At 43.9% G+C, this 23,700-nt stretch overlaps 2 protein-coding genes across 4 annotated transcripts in view; both read left to right on the top strand.

The window, feature by feature from the left end:
- Window positions 1–12,965, top strand: part of GAB3 (GRB2 associated binding protein 3) — a 101,173-nt gene extending 88,208 nt beyond the window's left edge. Inside the window, exons 8-11 of one of the 2 annotated variants that reach the window (XM_083372065.1) lie at window positions 2,004–2,106; window positions 3,809–3,922; window positions 5,293–5,429; window positions 11,360–12,965. In XM_083372065.1, coding sequence (XP_083228191.1) covers window positions 2,004–2,106; window positions 3,809–3,922; window positions 5,293–5,409 — 334 coding nt within the window. In that variant the 3' untranslated portion in view covers window positions 5,410–5,429; window positions 11,360–12,965. Of the gene's footprint in view, window positions 1–2,003; window positions 2,107–3,808; window positions 3,923–5,292; window positions 6,758–11,359 lie in introns of those variants that run through there. The other variant, XM_083372064.1, reaches the window with a different exon arrangement.
- Window positions 12,966–17,162: 4,197 nt separating this feature from the next.
- Window positions 17,163–23,700, top strand: part of LOC310645959 (phosphatidylinositol-binding clathrin assembly protein-like) — a 42,419-nt gene continuing 35,881 nt past the window's right edge. For both annotated transcript variants that reach the window (XM_083372063.1, XM_083372062.1), the window contains exon 1: window positions 17,163–17,623. In XM_083372063.1, coding sequence (XP_083228189.1) covers window positions 17,494–17,623 — 130 coding nt within the window. In that variant the 5' untranslated portion in view covers window positions 17,163–17,493. The remainder of the gene's footprint in view (window positions 17,624–23,700) is intronic.

Below are 23,700 nucleotides of genomic sequence, written 5' to 3'. Positions count from 1 at the left end.
AAAATAAAACAAAAACGAATTGATGATTTTGGGGATCAAAAGGGGTTATTTATGGGAAGAAGGGAAATCCAAGACGCCTTTTTGGAAGGCAGAAATGGAAATAGTCGTGTTTGTAACTGCTGCAAAGATTCAAAACCACCAGTTTAGGCAGCTTCCTTTTTCTTTCTCTTTTCTTGACTTTTACTGTTTCTCACTTTTCATTTTTATCTTTTTATAATCTTTTAGGAAAAAAACACTTTACATTTTAGTACTTTTAATGCTGTTAAAGGTAAAGGTAAAGGTTCCCCCGCACATGCGTGCTAGTCGTTTCCGACTCTAGGGGCCGGTGCTCATCTCCGTTTCAAAGCCGAAGAGCCAGCGCTTGTCCGAGGACGTCTCCGTGGTCATGTGGCCGGCATGACTAGACGCCAAAGGTGCATGGAACGCTGTTACCTTCCCACCGGAGTGGTCCCTACTTTTCTACTTGCATTTTTACGTGCTTTCGAACTGCTAGGTTGGCAGAAGCTGGGACAAGTAACAGGCGCTCACTCTGCTACGCGGCACTCGGGATTCGACCCACCAAACTGCCGACCTTCTGATCGACAAGCTCAGCGTCCTAACCCACTGAGCCACCGCGTCCCTCTTAATGCTGTTACAATTTCCTTTTCTTAATTAAAAGGATATAAAAACAATTTTGGAGTCTGCAAGGAATTGTGAGTTACATTACCAGCTGGGTCATTCTGCCTGTAGTCCCCAGACCTCAGATGGGGCACTCATCTGCTCCACCTTTGAAGCAGCAGTGTAGAACATTGTAAGGAAGCCCTTTATGAAATTATGGCTACTTTCTCATTCCGGCATTGAAAAAACAAAACAACAACCCCAAAGCAATCAACTACTAGAAGAAGACTAGTAGTAAATGTCTCAATTTATGGAGATGGACTAGAGAAGTGTTGCACCCGGCAAATGGATTTGGCTGTGGTTTAGGAAGAAAAGAAAAAAGGATGAAAAGCAAACAGTCTGCAAGGGCAAATGCATTTTTATATATATTCATACGGTGTTCAGAGTAGAGTTATGGTTTTGGCACAGGTAGTCCTCAACTTATGACTGCAATTGAGTCCAAAATTTATGTTGCTAAGTGAGACATTTGTTAAGTGAGTTTTGCCTCATTTTACGACCTTCCCTTCCGCAGTTGTTAAATGAATCACCACAGTGATTCACACAACTGCTTTAGTGAATCCGGCTTCCCCATTGACTTTGCTTGTCAGAAAGTCGCAAGAGGGGAAACATATGATCCCGGGACGCAGCAACTGTCATAAATATGGGCCAGTTTGCCAAGCATCCATATTTTGATATCACATGATCGTAGGGATATTGCGACGGTTGTATGCCTGAAAAACAAGCCTCAAGTCAGTTTTTCGTTGCCATTGTAAGTTTGAGTGGTCACTAAATGAACTGTTGTAACTTGAGGACTACTTGTCCCTGATTAAATGTTGCAGGATCCAATCTGAGGTCGGTCACCAGGGCCAGAGATTTTGGCCTTCCGAGCTTTTGGACTCGTGCTGGGGGCCATCTTCGGCGAACCTCACTTTTGTGACCGACCCAGATTGGATCCTGCAACATTATCCTGGGACACGGATATTGGCCTTCATTCTTGATTAAATGAACTCCATCCCAAAAATAGTACTAGCTGTACGAGGCAAAGCGAAGCATCGCTTGCAGATGCCCGGGACGAGAGGTTTACTATCCCTTGGAAATCCCGGGACAGGTCTATGCTTGTATCATAGTTTCCTATGCCTCTGTGGCTGGGTAGTTTTTATGTATTGTCAAATTCAATAAGCAGGAACGAATAATATAGAGAGAGGAGCTTAATGAGATGGTTCCCTTTTTTGTAGCTCATGCAAATTGCTGGGCTCTGGATGGTTTATTCCCTGCCCAGACGACGTCAGGATTTGGCGAGATTTCAGAGCATCTGGGGAAACTCATCCTTGACCTCTGTCTTTCTTTGTTTGCTTTTCCACTGCTAGCAATCGAACGAGCTTTATCTCTCCAGAAAGAGACTGCATTAATTCAGCGAGGGTCTTCGCTGCTTCGCCTTCCGGAGAAGAGGAAGGAAGTTACATTGAAATGGTAATTATTTTCAGGCAGCTATTCCCTGCTCGCATTTTGACAAATGGCATGAACGGAACCGCTCAGAGGAGGACCGTTTTTTTTTTCTTTCTAAGTGGGGATGTGCGGAGAGGGTGGCCCTTGGCCCTACTGAAGAAATTCCCTGGAAAAACACAAGGCTTAATTGACACAGCGATAAGGGAAGCTTTTTCCTGTTTTACAGACCTCTGTTGTGCACATAGGCGTAGGTGGCCCTGCTCCAAATCATCACAAAGATCAGGCAGAGATGTACCCGGGGTGTTTGTGGATAGGAAAGAGAGGTCCTGTACTCTTTTTTCATATCAGGTCTATCCCTTCAAATTCAACGGGGAAACTTAAGAGGATTGCTGCGTAGAAAATCAGCCTAGAGTAGACAATATTGTGGAGAGAGGCTTCTGATAAGGCAGTGATCCCCAACCGTCCTGTCTCGAGGGCCTGGCCCAGGGGGTCGTGTGCGTGGCAGGCACACACGTGAGTGCAACAGCTGCATTGGTGCGATCAGCGGGCGCTTGCACCCTCCGTTTGCACGAACGGAGCTTCGCACGTGAGCGCAAGGGCCCACCGCTCCCACGAGCAGCCCGGTTTCAAACAGGCCGCAGTCTGTTAGTGGGCCGTGGCTGGAAGGTTGGGGACCCCTGTGATAAGGGGCCTTCCGGCACAAAATGAACGGTCATAAAATGAAGCATGGGACACTATGTTTATTTTATTTTATTATTTTATTTTATTGTGTTGTGTTGTGTGATTCTGTATTGTATTTATTGTACGTGAAGATGACTTTGGAAGAGAGAGGGAAGAGCCGCAACCTCAACAGTTGTCAGAGAAGCACAGGGATGGGATGGGAGGGGGGAGCTGAAAAAAGGGTCTCATCTGAAGTTCTCTGGGCAATTTAGAATAAAACCCACTAAAAACAGGCTTCAAGTGAAAGGCAAAAGAAGGACCCCATGGCAGGTAGGCAGTAGCAAGATGGTCGTTTGGAAGCCAAAACAATACAAATTAAAATACAATTAAAAATTGAAATGGAAGTGCCTGGAAAAAAATGGAAAGGTCTTCACCCGGGGCCCAAAATGATGCAGAGGCGAGACTGGAGAGGACATTCCTTAAAGGGGATGCCGCCTTCTCTTACCCACTTTGGTGTGTAGAAATGAAGGAGGGCCCGTTAAAGGATCTTAAGCCTAGCTAGGCACGTACAGAGAAGACGTTCCTTCAAGTCAGGGGTCTTCAGACCTGGCCCTTTTACGACTTGTGGACTTCAACTCCCAGAATTCCTCAGCCAGGCACGCTGGCTGAGGGATTCTAGGAGTTGAAGTCCACAAGTCATAAAAGGGGCCAGTTTGAGGAGCCCTCCCAGAATTCCTCAGCCAGGCACGCTGCCTGAGGAATTCTGGGAGTTGAAGTCCACAAGTCATAAAAGGGCCACGTTTGAAGAGCCCTCCCAGAATTCTTCAGCCAGGCACGCTGGCTGAGGAATTCTGGGAGTTGAAGTCCACAAGTCGTGAAAGGGCCAGGTTTGAAGACCCCTGCTTCAAGTAATGTGGTCCTGAAGAACTGATTGGACTGTGACAAAGGACAGCCTGTTTATCTGCTCTTATTCGTTACTGCTGTTTGTATAAATCCGTGATATAATCTTTGTTTCTTTTAAACAGATTTAATTTTTTGACGCCGTTATCATTGTTGTCCTTTTTAGGAGCACCAGCAAGCAACATCTCCCTATAATGGAGATTTCCAATCGCCAAAGAAGTTTAGCCTTGACTACTTAGCACTGGATTTTAATTCTGCTTCTCCATCTCCTGTACAGAAGGTAGGACATCAGGAGGGAATAGGGAAAACTTTTGTCTGGTGCTTCTCTAATTCTCATTCATGGTTATGAAGCAGGTCAAGAATTGAAACCCTGTTCTCTCTGAAGGTTGCAAAAGAAGTCTCCTAAATGTATTTTGTGAAATAAAGAAAATAACATATTGGGTTAAAGTTCTTCCCAAATCCATGAATGCATGTTGGGACAGATTGCATACAAAATATGCAGTTTTGATTTTGTGTGTTTGTGTGTGTATGCGTAAAGGTAAAGGTTCCCCCGCACATGTGTGCTAGTCGTTTCCGACTCTAGGGGCTGGTGCCTATCTCCGTTTCAAAGCCGAAGAGCCAGCGCTTGTCCGAGGACGTCTCCGTGGTCATGTGGCCGGCATGACTAGACGCCAAAGGCACACGGAGCGCTGTTACCTTCCCACCGGAGTGGTCCCTATTTTTCTTCTTGCATTTTTACGTGCTTTCGAACTGCTAGGTTGGCAGAAGCTGGGACAAGTAACAGGTGCTCACTCTGCTACGCGGCACTTGGGATTCGACCCGCCAAACTGCCGACAAGCTCAGTGTCCTAACCGACTGAGCCACCGCATCCCTATGTGTGTATGCATACAGGGTATGAAAATGTAAATGCAGACTTCTAAGCAGAAATAATTTTAAATGGATTGGGAAATGATAAACAAATAAAGTTGTCCATAAAAAAAATTGCAAAAATTGTAGAAAGCAGGAGTACATTTCTCCATCCTAATAGCAGTGTCCACAGGGGGAAGTGGCTATCTTTGTATTTGGTTTTTGCACCCGGAAGAGGGCATATTTTAGATGAAACTCTCTGGAATTGAAATTCATTCTGACCTTGACCCATCAAAGCACCTATGTGGGGGATAACATTTTCTTTCATCTAAAGCCAAATGTTTTTCATGAATCTCCTGTTCATGGATTCCTTTGATTTGTTCTGGACCGAGGGAGAAGGTGACAAATCAGGACAAGTTGAAATGTGATTGTTCCTCTTTCCAATTGATGTCTTCCCCATCTTCAAGATGGGGAGAAAAAGCCACTAAGGATGTGAAAGAGGAGAGATGTAGCAGAATGAGTGGCAGAACTTGGGGGTGGAGTTAAAAGAGGGATCAACCTAGAATCCCTGTGTAGCCACAAACAAAGTCCAACCTCCCTTGAATTCCTTTGACCCGTATTTAACTCCAAGCAGGTGCTGTTTGTTCAGAAGATTCCTATGCATAGGCATGAGTAGCAATAAATCAGTTTAATTGGACCTTCACATCTGAAACTAGGCTTTCCTGCCTAATAAGGGGATAAGGGATGTAACCCTAGCATTTTCCTAGATCCTTGTACTTATGTTTTATTGCCATCATTTTGCAGAAACCTTTCCTCTCGGAAGAGCAACGGGTGGACTACGTTCAGGTAGACGAGCAAAGAACTCAAGCTCTGCAAAATACAAAACAGGAATGGACAGATGAGAGGCAATCCAAAGTGTGAAGAGGCGAAGGCATCCCTTGGTTAGTTAGGTTTTTGTTTTTTGGGGTTTTTTTGCACACCAAAATCAGGTCATTTTGAACGATGGAGCAGAGACTGGAATTGCTGCAGAGCAAAAATCTGATGGCTGCTTTCCTCGCGCCGTGAGGATGGAGTGACGGAAGAAGTGGGTCAGCTGTAAAAAGACTGGGATGTGGTTGATCGGAATGGCATCCATTAGTCATTTCCTTCATGGCTTCTACCAGTTAGGATCTGAATGGTACCCATTTTAAGACCTGAACTTGGCTTTTTTGGACATGAACGGGAACAAAAGCCTCGCAGTGTCAATATTAAACACTGTAGTTACTTGTGACTGTTTTTTTCCCCTACATCCTGGCTACTTAACAGAAGCTACATCTATTATAGCAGCTGGTACTGATCGATGCTAGGAAAATAAGGGCTAAATATTAGAAATTAGGGAAAGCAACTTTGGTGGGCGGGGAAGTTTTAGGGTTTTTTTGATATAAAATGTTTGCCATTTTCTTGACTAAATCCAAGAGTGTAAATACAGTACCACTTCTTTTTTGCCAGTGGAACTCATCTTTGGAGAGTAAGATCCATCCATTTGTTTGTAAGAGCCCTGGTGGTGCAGTGGTTAGAATGCAGTATTGCAGGCTGACTCTGCCCACAGTTTGGAGTTCGATCCTGACCGGCTCAAGGTTGACTCAAGCCTTCCATCCTTCTGAGGTCGGTAAAATGAGGCTGACCCAGATTGTTGGGGGCAAATTGCTGACTCTGTAAACTGCTTAGAGAGGGCTGTGAAGTGCTGTGAAGCGGTATATAAGTCTAAGTGCTATTGCTATCGCTATTGTCTCCTCACTTGGGCAAAATTGCCTTAAACTGAACATAAGCTGCATTCAGAGGCTTCCGTGTTGTCACTTTCAAGAGAAACGAAGGAAAACTGTTGAGCTATTTTTGTAACTCCGTAATGCTTGGAGACCACCAAAAGGCTGCGTCTGTGCTGCAGGGAGGAAAATGCCAGCCAGTTTCTGAATTCCAGTAGGCAAAATCCTACTGGATTTCTGCAGGGAAGTATTTGGTCAAAAAAAAAATCACAATGAGGGCTATGATTGTGTGTAGAAAGTCTTGTCCCTTTGTGCATTGTACCTCCCTCTTGATTTTTCTTTCTTTCTTTTTTGTTTTGACCCCCGGCAGATATTCCTGGATCAGTACTTGAGATTTTGTTCCTTTGTTGAGTGTCACTAATGCTAAGAATTCTTGCAATGAACCTGACTCAAGCATTTAGCATTAAACTATTTACTTCCAATTTAGTGTTTCCATAATCGAATAAACAGAAATACAAATTCTTCGATATTATTATTATTATTTTTTTGAATAGCTAGTTTGCTAAATTCCTCTCCTCTCTTCTCCTCTCCTGCTCCCGCTCCTTTCCTCCTCTCCTCTCCTTGCTCACTCTCCTTTCCTCCTCTCTTCGCTCCTGCTCCCTCTCCCTCTCCTCCTCTCCTTCTCCTCCTCCCTCTCCTTTTTTCCTCCTCTCCTCTCCTCTCCCTCTCCTTCTTTCCTCCTCTCGTCTCTTCTCCCTCTTTTCCTCCCCTCCTCTCCCTCCTCCTTTCCTCCTCTCCTCTCTTCCTCCCTCTCCTTTTTCCTCCTCTCCTCTCCCTCTCCTCCTCTCCTTTCCTCCTCTCGTCTCTTCTCCCTCTTTTCCTCCTCTCCTCTCCCTCCTCCTTTCCTCGTCTCCTCTCTTCCTCCCTCTCCTTTTTCCTCCTCTCCTCTCCTCTCCCTCTCCTCCTCTCCTTCTTTCCTCCTCTCGTCTCTTCTCCCTCTTTTCCTCCTCTCCTCTCCCTCCTCCTTTCCTCCTCTCCTCTCTTCCTCCCTCTCCTTTTTTCCTCCTCTCCTCTCCTCTCCTCTCCCTCTCCTCCTCTCCTTCTTTCCTCCTCTCGTCTCTTCTCCCTCTTTTCCTCCTCTCCTCTCCCTCCTCCTTTCCTCCTCTCCTCTCTTCCTCCCTCTCCTTTTTTCCTCCTCTCCTCTCCTCTCCTCTCCCTCTCCTTCTTTCCTCCTCTCGTCTCTTCTCCCTCTTTTCCTCCTCTCCTCTCCCTTTCCTCCTTTCCTCTCCTCCTCCCTCTCCTTTCCTCCTCTCCTCTCTTCTCCTCCTCCCTCTCCTTCTCCTTCTTTCCTCCTCTCCTCTCCTCCTCCCTCTGCCTTTCCTCCTCTCCTCTCTTCTCCCTCTTTTCCTCCTCTCCTCTCCCTCCTCCCTTCCTCTCCTCCTCCCTCTCCTTCTCCTTTCCTCCCCTCCCCTCCCCTCATGCTTACAACCCTCCCAGCATCCCACAGTCACATGATCCAAACTCGGGCGCCTGGCACCTTGCATGTATTTATGATGGTTGTAGCATCTCAGGGTCTGGTGCTCGCCATCTGCAAACCTTCTCCGCTGGCTTCCAACGAACAAAGTTAATGAAGGAAGCTGGATTCACTAAACAACCGCACGATTCATTTAACGGCTGCAGTGATTTGCTTAACAACCATGGCAAAAAAAAATAAAAGAATGTAAAATAGGTGCGGCTCACTTAAAAACTGCCTTGCTTAGTAATGATAACTTTGATCCCAATCGTGGGCCTACGTGGGGGACATCAATCGAAACGCACTGCACAAACCATTGTTAGAAATTCACCAAGCGGTGAGGGGCATGGTAGGAAGTCAGATGGCTTCCATATGTGTTTTTCTGGAGGCATAAGAGGAAAAGTAGCTCCTTTCTGGCAGTCGTTGGATGCCATGACTGGTCCTCACACTTACGACTGTTGCAGCAACCCCACGGTCCCGTGATCAGAATTCAGGTGCTTGACAACCGGCAGGTATTAAAATGGTGGCAGCATCACCAATTGTGACCTATCCTCTCTTTAGCACGAATAGAGAGTTGGAAGGGACCTTAGAGGTCTTCTAGTCCAACCCCCTGCTCAGGCAGGAAACCTTAAACCATTTCAGACAAAGGGCTGTCCAATCTCTTCTTAAAAACTTCCAGTGTTGGAGCGTTCACAACTTCTGAAGGCAGGCAGTTCCTCCGGTTCATTGTTCTCACTATCGGAAAATTTCTCCTTAGTTCTAGGTTGCTTCTCTCTTTGGTTAGTTTCCATCTTTTAAGTCTAAAGAGCAGTTAGAATCAGAAGGATGCGTCCGGTTTACATATTTACAATTGAAAGATTTAAATCAGACAAAGAAAGAGTTATGGGTTAGGTTTTTTGCGAAAAATGAGATGGAAATCCTGCTGTTCAGTAGTGATGAGCATATCATTGTCAAAGTCTATAAAGTGTTATCGAATTTGAATTTAGAGAAGGAATATGTAAAGCAGTGCATGCTTCAATGGGCAAGGAGCTTTGGACGTAACGCAATGCTTGAACAAGGGGCGGATACGCGGACGAAAGGTTTAAAAATGACCCTAAATTATAACTTAAAAAGAAAATTTCTGTAAGATGATGTCAAGAATGCATAAAGGTATTGCAAATGAACGTTGGAAATGCAAAAGGAAAGAAATCACTTACGGTGGGCCTGTGACAAAGCGAGGAAATACTGGAGTAGGAATCACAACTACACGGTTCTCTTAATAACTGCCGTGATTCACTTAACAACTGTGGCAAAAAGATCCTCAAATGGGGCATGGCTCACTTGCTTAGAAATGTTGGCCTCATTTGCGGTCGTAAGTCAAGGACCACCTATACCAGGGGTAGGCAACCTTGGCCTCCAATCACCGAATAAATTTGGAACATTTCACTTTTTTTTATTTTATTCTTGAACTATGCTGGCTCAGGAATTCTGGGAGTTGAAGTCCACGAGTGGTAAAAGAACCAAGGTTGCCTACCCCTGACCTATATACCATATCAACATTTTCAGAGATAGTTTGAGATATCTCAGCGTTATCTCTGAAAGTTCAAGAATTTTAAAAAAAAAGTGAAATGTTCGACTTTATTCGGTGATGATTGGAGGCCGCCAGCAAATCTTTCAAACATGTGCTTTCTTTTGCGTTAGTGTTTCCTTGAACCATTCATACCACAAAAAGGGAGAACAAAGCTGCTTGAGCTCAGGGTATTTATTTTAAACCAGTCAAGCAAGTTTTTTTTTCTTTTTTTCTTCCTGATGTACATTTTGCTTTGTACGCCAGGAAAGTAGAAGCGTTGGGCATAATACGGAATGAGGAAGGCAGAGGACAAGAGAAATATGAGCTGAACTGCACATTTTGTAAAGATCAATCCTGCAGTTTGGGTTACCCCTCTGGCAGAAGGCAACACGTGAAGAGTCTTCTCATTAGGGAGAAAACTTCAGCAGGATATAGAATGACCACTGAAGTTGCTTTCTTGCCTTTGTTGTTCTCAACAGGGGCTTAAAGGTTTTCCAGGTCGACACTGCTGGTCCCACTGGGCTACCTGGATTTCTGGTCTCATCCTCTTTTTGGTTATTAATTATATTTGGAATTATCTCCCATTACAGCTAGCTGAGAATGTAGGAAATGGCTATTGATTGTTATCTACAACGGTTGGCGTCTGAGAGATGATGACTGCTTTATTAATTCATTGTTGATCCTTCAAGTTGGTCCAGAGATAACTGAGTTGGAAGGGACCTTTGGAGGTCTTCTAGTCCAACCCCCTGCTCAGGCAGGAAACCCCTATACCGTTTCAGACAAAATGGTTGTCTAGTGTCTTCTTTAAAACTTCCAGTGTTGGAGCACGCACAGCTTCTGCGGGCAAGGTGAACTTAAGGAGAAATTTCCTGACAGGGAGAGCAATTAATCAGTGGAACAGCTTGCCACCAGAAGTTGCGGGTGCTCCAACACTGAAGGTTTTCAAGAAGAAATTGGACAACCATGTGTCTGAAATGATATAGGGTCTCCTGCTTAAGCAGGGGGTTGGACTAGAAGACCTCCAAAGCCCCTTCCAACTCTGTTATTGGGTTAGACAAGGCAAAAATAAACCTTTGTCCAGTTTATAACTAATCTCCAGAAATGGATCTTCTGAAATGTAAAAAAATGTTGGCAATGTGAACAAACAACACTGTCCTTATCATGGGGTTTAAGAGCTTTCTCTTAAGCCTATGCTGGCGAGAAGGGTTAGGGAAGGCATTGCCTTCATGCCTTATGTGCAAGCTTCCTTTGATCTGATTGTGAAGTTGTGGTTGGGTTGCTTCACAATGATTAGGAAGAGCCATGGCCAAGTCCAACCAGGAAGCACGCTTTATGGGTAATTTTGAGTTAGCGGCTATGTGGTTTATTGAATAAGCACAATTGGCTGGAGTTGCCCATCCCATCCACGAGGGCTGGGCTCACAGTGTCATTACGTGAAACCAAACCCCCCCCACCACCACATTATTGCTTACTTTGAATGGCCAAGACTGAGGCAATAGATAAATCCCGAAAACAAATATATGAAATTCACGAAATCAGATATAACCTAGTCGTGCATAGATTGAACTAAATGGTAATTAAAATGGACCGTTGCGCAAAAATTAGTAGGAGTTCATGTAACATACTCAGTCATAAAAAATGGTTTATAACAATGACAGGCTTCACGAACCGTAGCTTGGTTTGCTAAGTTATATATTTAGCAATCGAGGAGAGAACCAACCTAGAACTTCCTGAGAATGAGAATAATTTCCTGAGAGTGAGAACAATTAACCAGTGGAACCGCTTTGCCTTCAGAAGCTGTGAGTGCTCCATCACTGGAGGGTTTTAAGAAGAGATTGGACAGCCAATTGTCCAGAATTGTACAGGGTCTCCTGCTTGAACAGTGGGCTGGACTAGAAGACCTCCAAGGTCCCTTCCAATTCTGTTATGGTTATTCTGTTATTTCCTCCTGTTATTGCATTAACAAGTACAACTTATTACTTCTGGCTCTTTCTGGGGATTGTACTCAAAGCTTTTAGGGATTGTCTGTGGCCCTAAAATGTCAGTTTGCATGTTTCTGTCCAACAGGACAAATGAAGACCGGGAAGGAGACAAACATTGCCACAGGCAGACAGGAAGGACCATCATGCCCCAGAGCAGATCAAGGAATAATGCATTTGAACCTGTCCCGAGGTGTCTTTAAAAGTTGCACTTGTTGACTTGAAGGGAGGGGGAACTAATTGCAAAATACGTTGTGTTTTTTGTTTTGTTTTTTTACAACTATATGTCTTCAGCAAATAATGCTGCAACCAGGATCTAACTCAGCAGCCAAGTGAAGATGTCTTTCGCTGACTTCTGCTCTGGTTAAGGTTTAGCAATGCAATTGCTCAACCGCTGCCTGCTGAAATGTTCACTTCCTTTTCCCTTGCACAACGAGAAGCAGGGGAACAAACCAAATAGCTAACAGATCCATGTTTGTTAGTTAATCCCGGAGAGACCCAACAACGTGCCTGTAATATAATCAACCCAAAAACAAACTCTGTGAAGCTCCGAAGAACAGCGCTGAGTAATCGGTCAAGGTGATGGACCAGGAGTAGAAGACCCAAGTCAAGTGCATTTTCAGTTGCGGGAGCTCCCTGAGTGACTTGGGTGTGGTGGAATGTAGCCTGGATTCCCAAGAGGGAGGGGCTGTGTCCCTGAGGGGAAAGAGGCAGCAGAGCTTGGAGAGATCTGGTAGGCAGGAAGGGGGCAAAGGGTGACCCTCCCTAGCAATTCATCTATAGTTATATCTATAGTTATGCAGATACTTGCTTTAGTCTGGAAAGATTTTGTCTGTAGGTGAACAACAATAAAGACAAATACATCGATGGAAGATTCTCAGTCATCCAGGTAAAGTTGTCTGAACGTTGAGTCACAGCAATTGGACTTATAAGTCCAGTTGTCATGACTCAACCTTCAGACAACAATAAACTACTTGGAAGTAACCCCACGTGTCATTCTGGGGCAGTCACAATCTCTGAACCCAATATGGGGATTGTTGGAATAGAAGGAAGGAATCTGATCCCCCCAAAAAGACCCTTGGAAAGGCCAGACAAAAGGCAGACTATAAATCTAATAAACAGATAAAATAGGTGTGTTTACAAGTTTCACACTGCTTAAAGAGCCAAACTATAGTGAAAGTAGCCTTGAGTTGTATTTTGCTCACTGGGTCCACGTCATCCATTTCTTTCCTGGCTCCACCCTAGCTATCTTTTCATATTGGAAACGTCATAAGGAAAACATCTACATTTTTCTCATTCTCATTTCATTTGGTAGAAGGTAAATAATTTTTAATTTCCTCCACTTACCAACAATAACATTTCAACAAAATATTAAGAGAAGGAATGGAAGGAAATACCTTGTTTTTCATATCTCCAGTGGCAATAATGTAATTAGGATTAGAGTCTCTGGTACGGGTTATGCTTTGTCCAAGCCTGGACAATCCCTGCAGGATTCTTGGCAACGATTTTCAGATGGGGTCAAAGGTCATTGCTTCCTTCCTAAGGCTGAGAGAAACTGACCGGCCCAAAGTTATCCAGCTGGCTTTATGCCTAACTAGAACTCACGGTCTCCCAATTTCTCACCTGGTGCCTTATCTACTATACATCACATGCCTGTTATTAACAAGTAATGCAAATAAAACCCTTGTTCCATTCTTCTGTTTTCAAGTTTACTGCTCAGAAAAGAACTGCACAGTTCAGGAAAATGAGTGAACTCTTATTTTTGATGAGCTTTCTCTGTATTTCACATGCAGCTATAAGAAAATGCTGTAAAGCAAAGCAGTGCTGTTCATTGTGTCTTCCATAAGAACAACCAATTTGTTTTGCAAGATGCTGTTTTTTTGCTGTCTCCAGAGATACTAAAGGTAGCACTTTAATGTAAAATTTAGAGAATGCAGCTAGTCTACACATCCTTTTGAAATAAAAAAGATTTACATTTTGTTACGCAGTCACTAAAGAAGTGGTAGGGAAAAAACTGCAAAGGCACTGACAGTTCTTCCATTGTGTTCTCTTTTGTGGTAAGAAATAGATAATGGAAACAGAATGTGTAGGTTATAAACTGAAGATTTTGGGGTCTCATTTAAAATTCTGCAAATGACAAAAGCAATTGTAACATACAATCCTTGCTCAGACATGTATCTTTTTGAGTTTCTGTTGGTTGACCCATGACACAAGGCAACCAAGTGCGTTAGCCATGAAATCAGAAATTGTCTTTGCATCAAAGATATGTTTTCTTTTAGGAGCAGAAACAAGTTATATTTGAGTTCCTTTCTGGGATTATTTGATCCGGACAAAGAGTAGAGTCTTCTCATTACTTCCCCCCACACAGCTGCCCTTGTGAAGCTACTGTTGAGAATACCAGTTGAAGAACACAACTTGCTCTGAAACTGTTAAGTTTCACCAAGATTCTCCCTGAAGTTGACTTACTTGAAAGTTAGTGGTCAACCTTCATATACTATAAAGCGTACAATATACAGAGAATTACAATTATGAAACTATGTGTTGTTTGGGCAGCAATTACTCAGCAAAGAGTCACAGCAGGTGGCAGTATCTAGCTAACCCTGATTTGGTGAAAGCTAAACAGCAAAAAGGGACATGGTGGCTCAGTGGGTTAGGACGCTGAGCTTGTCGATCAGAAGGTCGGCAGTTTGGCGGGTCGAATCCCGAGTGCCGCGTAACAGAGTGAGCGCCTGTTACTTGTCCCAGCTTCTGCCAACCTAGCAGTTCGAAAGCACGTAAAAATGCAAGTAGAAAAATAGGCACCGCTCCGGTGGGAAGGTAACAGCGTTCCGTGCGCCTTTGGCGTCTAGTCATGCCGGCCACATGACCACGGAGACGTCCTCAGACAAGCGCTGGCTCTTTGGCTTTGAAACGGAGATGAGCACCGGCCCCTAGAGTTGGAAACGACTAGCATGCGTGTGCGGGGGGAACCTTTACCTTTACCTTAAACAGCATTAGATTTGATTAAAACTTGGGCAGATAAAAGCCATATCTGTTAAAACACACTAGGAAGTCAGAGTTAAACCACACAGTGGTTTGAATAAGATCCTCAGTTTGGTAGCTCTTATCATCAGTGGTGACAATATATAATTCTGAAGACACATCCTGATTTCCAAGGTTTTCCCTCTGGTCCAGCCAATAGTTTATAATTTGCCACTTCTTGAGAAAATCAATATCTATTTTATCTATTTCTTCTTCTGTAAACTGTGTGTGGCTAAAATTTCTTGCACCACTCTACAATTGATTTCCTTCTTTCGTTCTCCATCTGTAGTGCTTTCAGTGGTTAACCATTCATGGTTCAGTTGACAACCAATTTCAAAGCTGAGCTGATCTTAGCCAACAGTCCGTCTGTCCATCCTCCATCCATCTTGGGAAAAAAATGCTTTCGAAAAGTGACATTGAGGTGTGGGTTACTTTGTTTTCCATCCAGTTGTACACCAAAACTGTTGCTGTTATCATTAAAAAGGTAAAGGTTCCCCCGCACATGCGTGCTAGTTGTTTCCGACTCTAGGGGACGGTGCTCATCTCCGTTTCAAAGCCGAAGAGCCAGCGTTTGTCTGAGGACATCTCCGTGGTCATGTGGCCGGCATGACTAGACGCCAAAGGCGCACAGAACGCTCTTACCTTCCCACCGTGGTGGTCCCTATTTTTCTACTTGCATTTTTTTACATGCTTTCGAAACGTGTCCAGGAATGTGTTCTTAAAAAAAACCTGCAAAAAACCTGCTTTTTCTATCCCCTGATGTTGTCTAACTCTCTGGGCCCTAAGAACGTTACATTTTAAATCATACTCCAAAGGGACAGTGGTCAGCCTTTCTCCAACTTTAGATTAAAACGATTTTTGAGGTGGGTTGGGGGTTTTTTTGGGTCTTTTGTTTTGCTTCATAGTTAAAAGATTCTGATGAACAGTTTCACAGCCAAACAAAAAGAACCTATTCTTGCCCAGCGTGTACTGAAGTCAGTTTTTTCCAGATGCAGTTGGAGTCTGGAAGCCTGGTCAAAGCCATCATTGTATTCTCAATACAAGCATTTGTGGGCGATTGGCACCAGCACCGTCACCAATAACCCATCCTTGCACTGGAGCCAAAACCAAACGGGACGAAGCTGAATTCACTGTACTGTGCTGAGGCTCATCTGGATGGCAACAGGTCTCTCCAACTTGCTGTTTGAACTGACCTTAGCCAACAGTTTATCTATCCATTATATATATTCTATCTCTCTCTCTCTGTCTATCTATCATCCCATTGCCAAGAGTTTGATCCTGACCAGCTCAAGACTGACTCAGCCTTCCATCCTTCCGAGGCTGGTAAAATGAGGACCCAGATGGTTAGGGACAATGTGCTGATTCTGTAAACCGCCTGAGAGGACTGTAAAATGTTGTGAACCAGTATATAAGTCTTAAGTGCTACTGCTATTATCTATTTACCTATCTACCTATCATCTATCTATCTATCTATCTATCTATCTATCTATCTATCCATCCTTATCTTAGCCTAATAGTTTCTCCTGTCCAGTTGTGTCTGAGTCTAGGGAGTGGTGTTCATGTATTTCTTAGCCGAAAGGAGACAACACTGTCCGAGGACACTTCCACGGTCGTGTAGCCAGCATAATTATACGCTGGGGTGTGTGGAACGCTGTTACTTTCCCACCGAAGTGGTACCTACTTAAACACTCGCATCTGTGTGCTTTTGAGCAAGGTGGGTAGGAGCAGGGGCAAGTAATGGGAGCTTGCCCTGTTGCCTGGTGTTCAGGTAACGAATCTGGGCTATCAGCTTTCAGTTGACAAAATGGCTCGGTATCTTTAACCACTGAGCCATCATTCCCACATCTCTCTCTCTCTCTGCACATAAGAGGCAAGGAGAGTTAAACATTCACCCTGAAAGGCGAATGAAAAGGCTGGGTGGGGGCTGCCTTCAGGATGCTAACCAGCCCCAAAGGGTGGTTCTTCCGAGATCCCCAGGAAGCTGCAGCAGAGCCGGGTTTCAGCTCCTGGGCGGAAGGCCAAGGAGGGCGCCAGATTGGCTCAGCCAGGCAGATCCTATGGGAGACACTCAGCATTACTAAGGCCACTAACGATCACCGATCCTTTTTTTTCCCCTCCCCAGCAGCTAAAAGGTGAAACACAAGCTCCTTTCACCTTCATTACCATACCTAACTGCATTCACACGCCACAGAACCGGCTTGAGACTATAGCGGAGCCTATTTTGGACGCGCAGCTTTTGCAACCCGACCGGGGCGCGCGGCTGCAACCCAGGCCTCCCCCAAAGCTCCCCCCCACACACCCACCCACCCACCCCGATTGCATGCCAAGTGGCCATCTTTTCCCTTCCTTCCCTCGGCGTTGCTGTGGTCTTTCGATTTCGCCTTGCAACGTGCAATCGACGGCGCTTTCTTTTTTTTCATCCAAAGGGAGCTTTTCGGAATCCCCCGGCACGGACAGGCTGCCTTCCTCTCCTCCAACCGGGCGTGCAAATGCAGCCCCCCCAGAAGGCTCAGCTCATCCCTACTCCACCCCCGTCCCCGCGGCAGGGGCCAAGCCAGCCAGGCGCCCACCGAGCAGCCCCGGGGCTGGCTGCCCAGATCCCAGGAGCCGGAGATCCGTCCGGCTGCGCGCCGTCTCCGAGGCTGCGGGGACCCCCCCACCCCGTCCCCAAATCCCGTCCCGGGTGGCGGCGCGGCGACCACCAAGCGCGGCGAGCGAAGGCAGCAGTCTGGCAAGCGAGCGCCTGGCTCCGCCCCCTGGGGCGTGGCCGAGGAGGAGGAGGAGGGGGGGAGGGCGTGGTCGACGGCTGCGAGGCGCCGCGGCCCGCCTGTCACGTGACGCGCCGCCATTTTGTCTGGAGCGGGCGCGGGCCTCTGAGGTGAGGAGGCAGCGGGGGCGGCGGCGCCGACAGGCCGGACGGGGCGGAGGTCTGGCCGGCCGGAGAGCCGCGTCGTCGTCCGCGAGAGCGAGAGAAGGCGGGGAAGCGCGCAGGGGCGTCCCTCTCGCCTCAGCCCGGGCTGCACGGCGGCTGGGCCGGGCTTGGTGGCGCTCCGCCCCGCGGCCGGCCTGCCTGCCGCCGCCGCTCCTCCTCCTTCTCCTCCCCCTCCTCCTGCCCTGCGCCGCCGCTGAGGGCCGTCGGGGAAGTCCTCCGCTGCTGAGGGGCCGCCGAGCTGGGCAAGGAGCGCCGCCGCCGCCGCCGTCATGTCGGGCCAGTCGATCACCGACCGGATCACGGCGGCTCAGCACAGCGTCACCGGCTCGGCCATCGCCAAGGCCGTCTGCAAGGCCACCACCCACGAAGTCATGGGCCCCAAGAAGAAGCACCTGGACTGTGAGTGCGGGGAGGAGGGGCGCCCGACACGCGTGTGCATTCCCACGTTCTTCCCGCTGCCTCTTTCTCTCTGCCCGTGTCGGGAGCCCAGGGTGGGTTTCCACAGCCGCTCTCCCGATTTCCCCCCCCAGGATTAGGTGGGAACCCTCGCCTCGTCCTGACCGGACTAAGCCGGGGCTTAGCCAGGCCCAGCGCCCGGGTTCGGGCCTCTTGGGCCCGTGTCCAGCAGAACAGTGTGGCCTGGGGGCTTGGACGGAAAGGGGGGGGGGGTTCTGGAAAAGCTGTGGTTGGGCAGAACCCCACCCTCTGGATGGGCTCAGTGGGTGAAATGCGTTAATGGTTGGGCTGCACAGACTGACAGAATCGCTTAGGTGGATTGGGGTGGGGAATCAAACGCACTTGGCCAATTTTGCAGGAAGGATTCCCGTTTAGTGCGTAACAAAGAGGGAGAGGATTTTATTTTCCTCTCTTTACCCCCCCCCCTCCCCCAAGCTTAAATCCCTTCGCCTTTTGTCAGATGGTGATGGTTCCCCTTGATGTCAGGACCTGCCACTCTTCGTTAGTGGGCATCTGTAACCTCTCTATCCTGGGTTGTTGGCATCCTGGGTTGTGCTGCGGGGTTGGCGACCCCTGTCTGGCATCCCTTCCTTGGACTGCAGTGTCAGTTGAGGGATAGAATCTAGATTGTAGTTGTCAAAAAAGGGTCTGGGTATTGAGCTGTGCACAAGAGGCCGTCTTTCCCGATCCAACCTCCAAATCACAAATCTCTACCTACCTGCCTACCTTGGGAGGTAGTGTATGTGTTTGGCAATTTTAATTGTCAGCTAAAGAAAAGAGTGGAGGGAAGCATCAGGTGATAAGAAAAGACAGCCTGGAATCCTGAAAAGCTGATACCAGTTATTGAGGACCAAATAGTGCTCTGGGTTAAATGGAAAAATCAATGCCTTCCAGTCCTTATCTTTCTTGGATGAGCAGGTGCGAAGGTGACCAGCAAGGCTGCTTCACAGCTGGGGACAAAAAAGGAGGTGCAGTTTGCCAGACATGATTTGCTGAAGCCACTTTTGGTATAAAAAACTCTGAGAAAGCATGATTAAACAAAAGAGTTGTTTCCACTTTAATGATTCCTGACCAGCCTTTATAGAAGGTTAAAGAGAAGATATGAATCAAGTTAAATGTTTCTATCTTACAGGATTAGTAATATTCCGCTGCCCTTTAGAAGTACAACTACCTATGTTAGGTTAATGGGAGCGGAGAATTGCTGTTTAGCTTTGTTTTAAAAAAGACAACACCAAAATATATCAAACAGAGCAAGAGTTTTATTTCCTGAGCTTGTTTGTTTCCTCCCATCTCTTTGTGGTAGAAATAAACATGCCTCTTCCAAGTAACTCAGTTAAAATAAGTTCTGTGAGAGATCGAGTAAGCACTGTCAAGTGACTCTTGTCATAATACATCTGCCTCCAAATAAAGGACATTCTTGACCTAATGAACTGAGGTCTAAAGCTTTCTATTAACACGTCAACCAGATAAGATAAGGTAGTGTGGTTCTGAGTTCTCAGAGCTCATCAATATACGGTAAATAATTTCAGTTGTTCTGCCTTGCTTTTTATATAGCAGTTAAAATGGCCTTGGAAGAAGAGTTTTTATTTTATGTTAGAAGATTGCTGGAGAAAGAGAAGTTTCTTGGAATCAGTATGGAACTACTAACCTTAAAGCCATTATTATAGATGCACAGTCAGCCAGATGTTTTGGCTGGATTTGTTATTTTTCTCCACCTGTTGAGTTTTTCCCCAGGACAGCGTGATAGATGACAGACATTGTTGTTTAATAATCTTAAAGCTTTTATCACAGGATGTAAGCTGTTCCAAATAAACCTTTCCATTGGCAATTCTGATGGTGATTTTGTGAATGCTGATGGTGTTCAAGTGGTGTTCAGATGTTTTGAAATTGCACCCAAGTCACCTATTGGTACTGTCTTTGCTTTACCATAGTCTTCTACTTTGATTTGCAATTATTTTTGTATTTTGGGATTTTTCTCTAGTTTTTCTTCTTCTGCTGTTTCCAGGAACTGTCACATCCACTATCTAGACTTTTTTTTTGTCTGTCTTAGCAGTTGTTAAGTCTTTTATGTGTCATATGCTTATCTGTTTGATTTCTAAAGTCCCAGTGCCCTTTGGCTATTTCATTTTCTATTACTTTTTCTACTTTATGTTCCCACCAGTTCTTGCAGGCAAATAGTATTTCTGGCAGATATTCCAATGCATCTTTGTTGCTAGCTTTCTTATTCGGTTCTTTGTAACAAATCTGAGTGATGATCTTGCATTATTTTATTATAGTTGGTTGCAGTCAGCCTCGTAATTATACTGGATTTGGCATTTTTATCCACCTATCACTATTATTATTTTACAAAAGCTTGATTCTCATTGCATTCATGCAGTTATCTTGACAGCATTAAGAAAGTGGCTTAACCTTGCTTTAATCCAGAATGTTTTTGCTTATTTCCTAAGGTAGCCAACAGCCTGGGATTCCCTAGTGGCCCCATTCAAATGCTAACTGGGGCCAACCCTGGTTAGCTTCTAGGATTAAGCAAGGACAACTAGTAAGCCAAAGATCTGAGCCCAATAATATTTCTTTGCAATTTAGTAAGCAACACAGATAATACATTATTGACTAATCAGGAATCTTCTAGTTGCTCTTTGGAATTGTGCTGATATTAAATGCAGTCCCAGGGCATGTACTTTTATTGAAACTTTCACTGTTTCTATCTGTATGTTCCTGTTAAAATGGAGAAAAAATTACAGTGCAGCATTACGTTTGCATCACTTCTACTTTCTAAAGCGGTATTTATTTCATAGTACAAAACGAATGTCATTCTCATGTTTTATTCTGCAAAAAGGCACAGTGGTAAAACATCTACCTTTACATTTGATGTTGCATATAGAAATATGTATACTTGTATTTATTTAAGGCTTATATTTCTTTTGAGATAATTCTACCTGTTCTATACTCTCTTAGCAACAAGTTTACTTTGTCACTAAAGCATGCATGCATCATCTGCAGTCGGAATTAGCAGTGCTAATATGAGATTGTCATTTCTTAACCTTTCAGCTTGCCTGACTGTTGTTGACTGTAGAATTGTGGTTGTTGTAATAGAAGATGCTAGTCTTCTACATATACCGTAGGTGTACTATTTACTCTGGATAATATTTGTTCCTCTATCTATTTAAGACGTACATGATAATGTTTATTTACCGGTACTTTGACTCAGACAGATAACAGAAATATCAATGTTGTTTAGTTCTAGAAGGAAAATTGTTGTAGGAGCAGCAAAATCTTGTGGCACCTAAAAACGTATTGCTTCTTCAAATTCTTACAATGCTTGGCTGTTTCATCTCCACTAACTACAGCCTCAAGATACGGTAGTTTTCATTTATAGTTTGTAGATTTTGTATGGTTTTTGGTTTCTGGTTTTTACTTCCTATTCAGATGTCAGCTTAAAATCAGTAAACTCAATTGTACAAGGAAATTAGGAAGTGACAACAGGATAAGGTTGCTCAATAACATTGAAAATAGCAATATTTTAAAAAAGGAAATAGATTTAATCTATTGCAGCACATAGAGTTGTTCAAATGAGTTCCACTACATTCAAAGAGCCATTTAATCATTATGTCTGTGCCATAGTGCAAAGAAAGAATTAAATCCAAGAAGGCATGTGAAATGCTTGTTTGATTTTTGTTCAGCATGGTAGGAAAAATCTATACAATGCTGCTTAATTCACCCTGTTTCTTTTGTTTGGAAAATGTCTCATTTAATGGTAAGAATGTAAGGGAAGCTGATTTTTGGAAATTATATGATGTTGAATGTCATCATTGGATGTTCGCAGTACAAAAAGATTAACAAATGCTGCCACCCATGGTTCTTATATATACTGTATACTTATGTTTAAAAAATGTTATGTACTGCTGTTTTTGTTCTGTTGAATTCCTTTTGCGGCACATGGATAGAATAATATATTTTTTAAAAATGCATTGCAGTGCTACATTTAAATTTTTCCCCCTTCTCTAACAATAGCTAGGATTTACGAACATTTATGAAGATTCCTTCATTCAAATTTTTTACAGCCATAAAGATTATTAAAAGAGCATATTGGAGGATAAGTGAAAAGTAATATAATTTAAGAGCGGAAAATAAGTTTCGATCAGAAGACAAATACAATTCAGAATGCTCCAGTTCAATTAACTTCAGGTCATAGATTTTCAGACTATATATTTACTAGCTCTTATGAACATTAAGTATTGCTTCTGCATATTATATGTGCATTGATTTAAAGCAAGGGATTTATTCTTTATAGCAGGGAAAAGTCTGATTAAACTGACTGTTACATTTCTAGTCGGTAGTTCACACTAGTTGCTTGAAATTACATTATATGTTGTTTCATTCTTATCTCTTTGTTGAATTGTTTACATTTCAAACTAACAAGTTTTCTCTAGGATTAGCACCCTAGCATTAATTATGAGAATATACAAGCCAGTAGTGCAGGCATGTATTTGTTAAATTGTATTATGATTCAGTATGGTGATAAATCACAGTGACTCCATTCATGTATTAGGCCAAAGCAAATTATGTCTTACATGATATATATGAACTTGCCCATTAGGTGGGTTTACATATCATACTAATGCATAATGTGGTTTTTTAACATTTCAATTGTGCAAACCCTGACATTATTTGGCACAATATAGGAGTTTAATCACTTTTGTTAAGCTGAAGGTGGACCAAAGAACAAAATAACAATACTGTACTGTGCTTTATATAGTGGAGTGTCTGCTACCTCTCAATTTGAGTGATTTAGAGTGTTTATGTTTATAATATGATAAATATACAAGCACACACTCAAATTAGTGCTGAGTGCTTGCTTTTAGGATCATTACTCAGGCATGTCAATTTTTCCTAGCCAGTCTTTAGAACTTTAAAAAAATTTCAGCTATCCTTATAGCTACTCTTATAACTTCCACTTGTAAAACTTTTATTCTAACACAGAAAACTATTTTAAACCACAATATCCCCTCCTGCCACAGTCCCATCCTTTCAGTGGATAACACTGACTGCACATTTTTAAAGGTTAAGAGTGTGTGTGTGCGTTCCTATCTTTCTAGGTGTGTTAGAAAGTGTGTTATTCTTAGAATAAGAGCATTTTAGTACCCAGTCATAGCTTTGCTGAAGTCCTGTATTTGTCCATATTGTCAGCAGTTCTCGCTTTAATTCTGGGCAAGAGCAGAAATGAGTATTATGATCTCTAAAACCTCTCTAGAAATTAAGGTGATCTACTGTGACTTCTTCTTATATATGATGTAAATGTTTCAGAAGTCTTAGAAGCTCACAGAACTGTTCTTTTTATTTTTAATCAGCACTTACATGTTTTATGGGTATTTGTTAACTATTGCCCACTAAACCATACATTGTTTGGTTTTCACCTGTCTTATCATGATATTTCAATTTGGCATGGCAGTTAAAATGCCTGATAAATCAAATGAGCAAATCTCCTGACTTTGCTGTGGATGACCAGGAAATTTCTACATTTTGCATCTTTCGAAAAAACGATGCACCTTTAATCTACTTTAATCTCTTTTTCTGATAACAAAAGGGATGTGTGTGTGAAGAAGATGGGCACATAACTATAAACCTTGTCTTTTCTGAAGATGTGCAGAGTGATCTACATAAATATTCTAATTTTTCCCTCCAACACAACCCTGTGAGATAGATTTGACTGAGACATAGTGGCTATGTTTGATCTGAGCTATAATTAACTAATTTAGATTTCTGGATTTTGTGCACACACTGAGCCAGAAATTAAATACCAGTCTGAGTTCACACAGTATACTAGGGCTAAAAACCTGGCTGACCTATCAGTGATTCAGGCAGCAGTGCAGACACAGCCAGTGACTAACCCATAGTGACCCAATGGACTTACCCAGTTGAAGGTTGCAAGTTATACTGCAACTGAGAGGGGATTCTGCCTTTTTTTAAAATAAAATGTCAACTCAGATTTATGGCTTGATTAAAAACTCTTCAGAAATCAT

Source organism: Vipera ursinii (assembly GCF_947247035.1).
Source record: "Vipera ursinii genome assembly, chromosome: 12".
Lineage (NCBI taxonomy): Eukaryota > Metazoa > Chordata > Lepidosauria > Squamata > Viperidae > Vipera > Vipera ursinii.
This window is presented reverse-complemented; position numbering and strand designations above follow the sequence as displayed.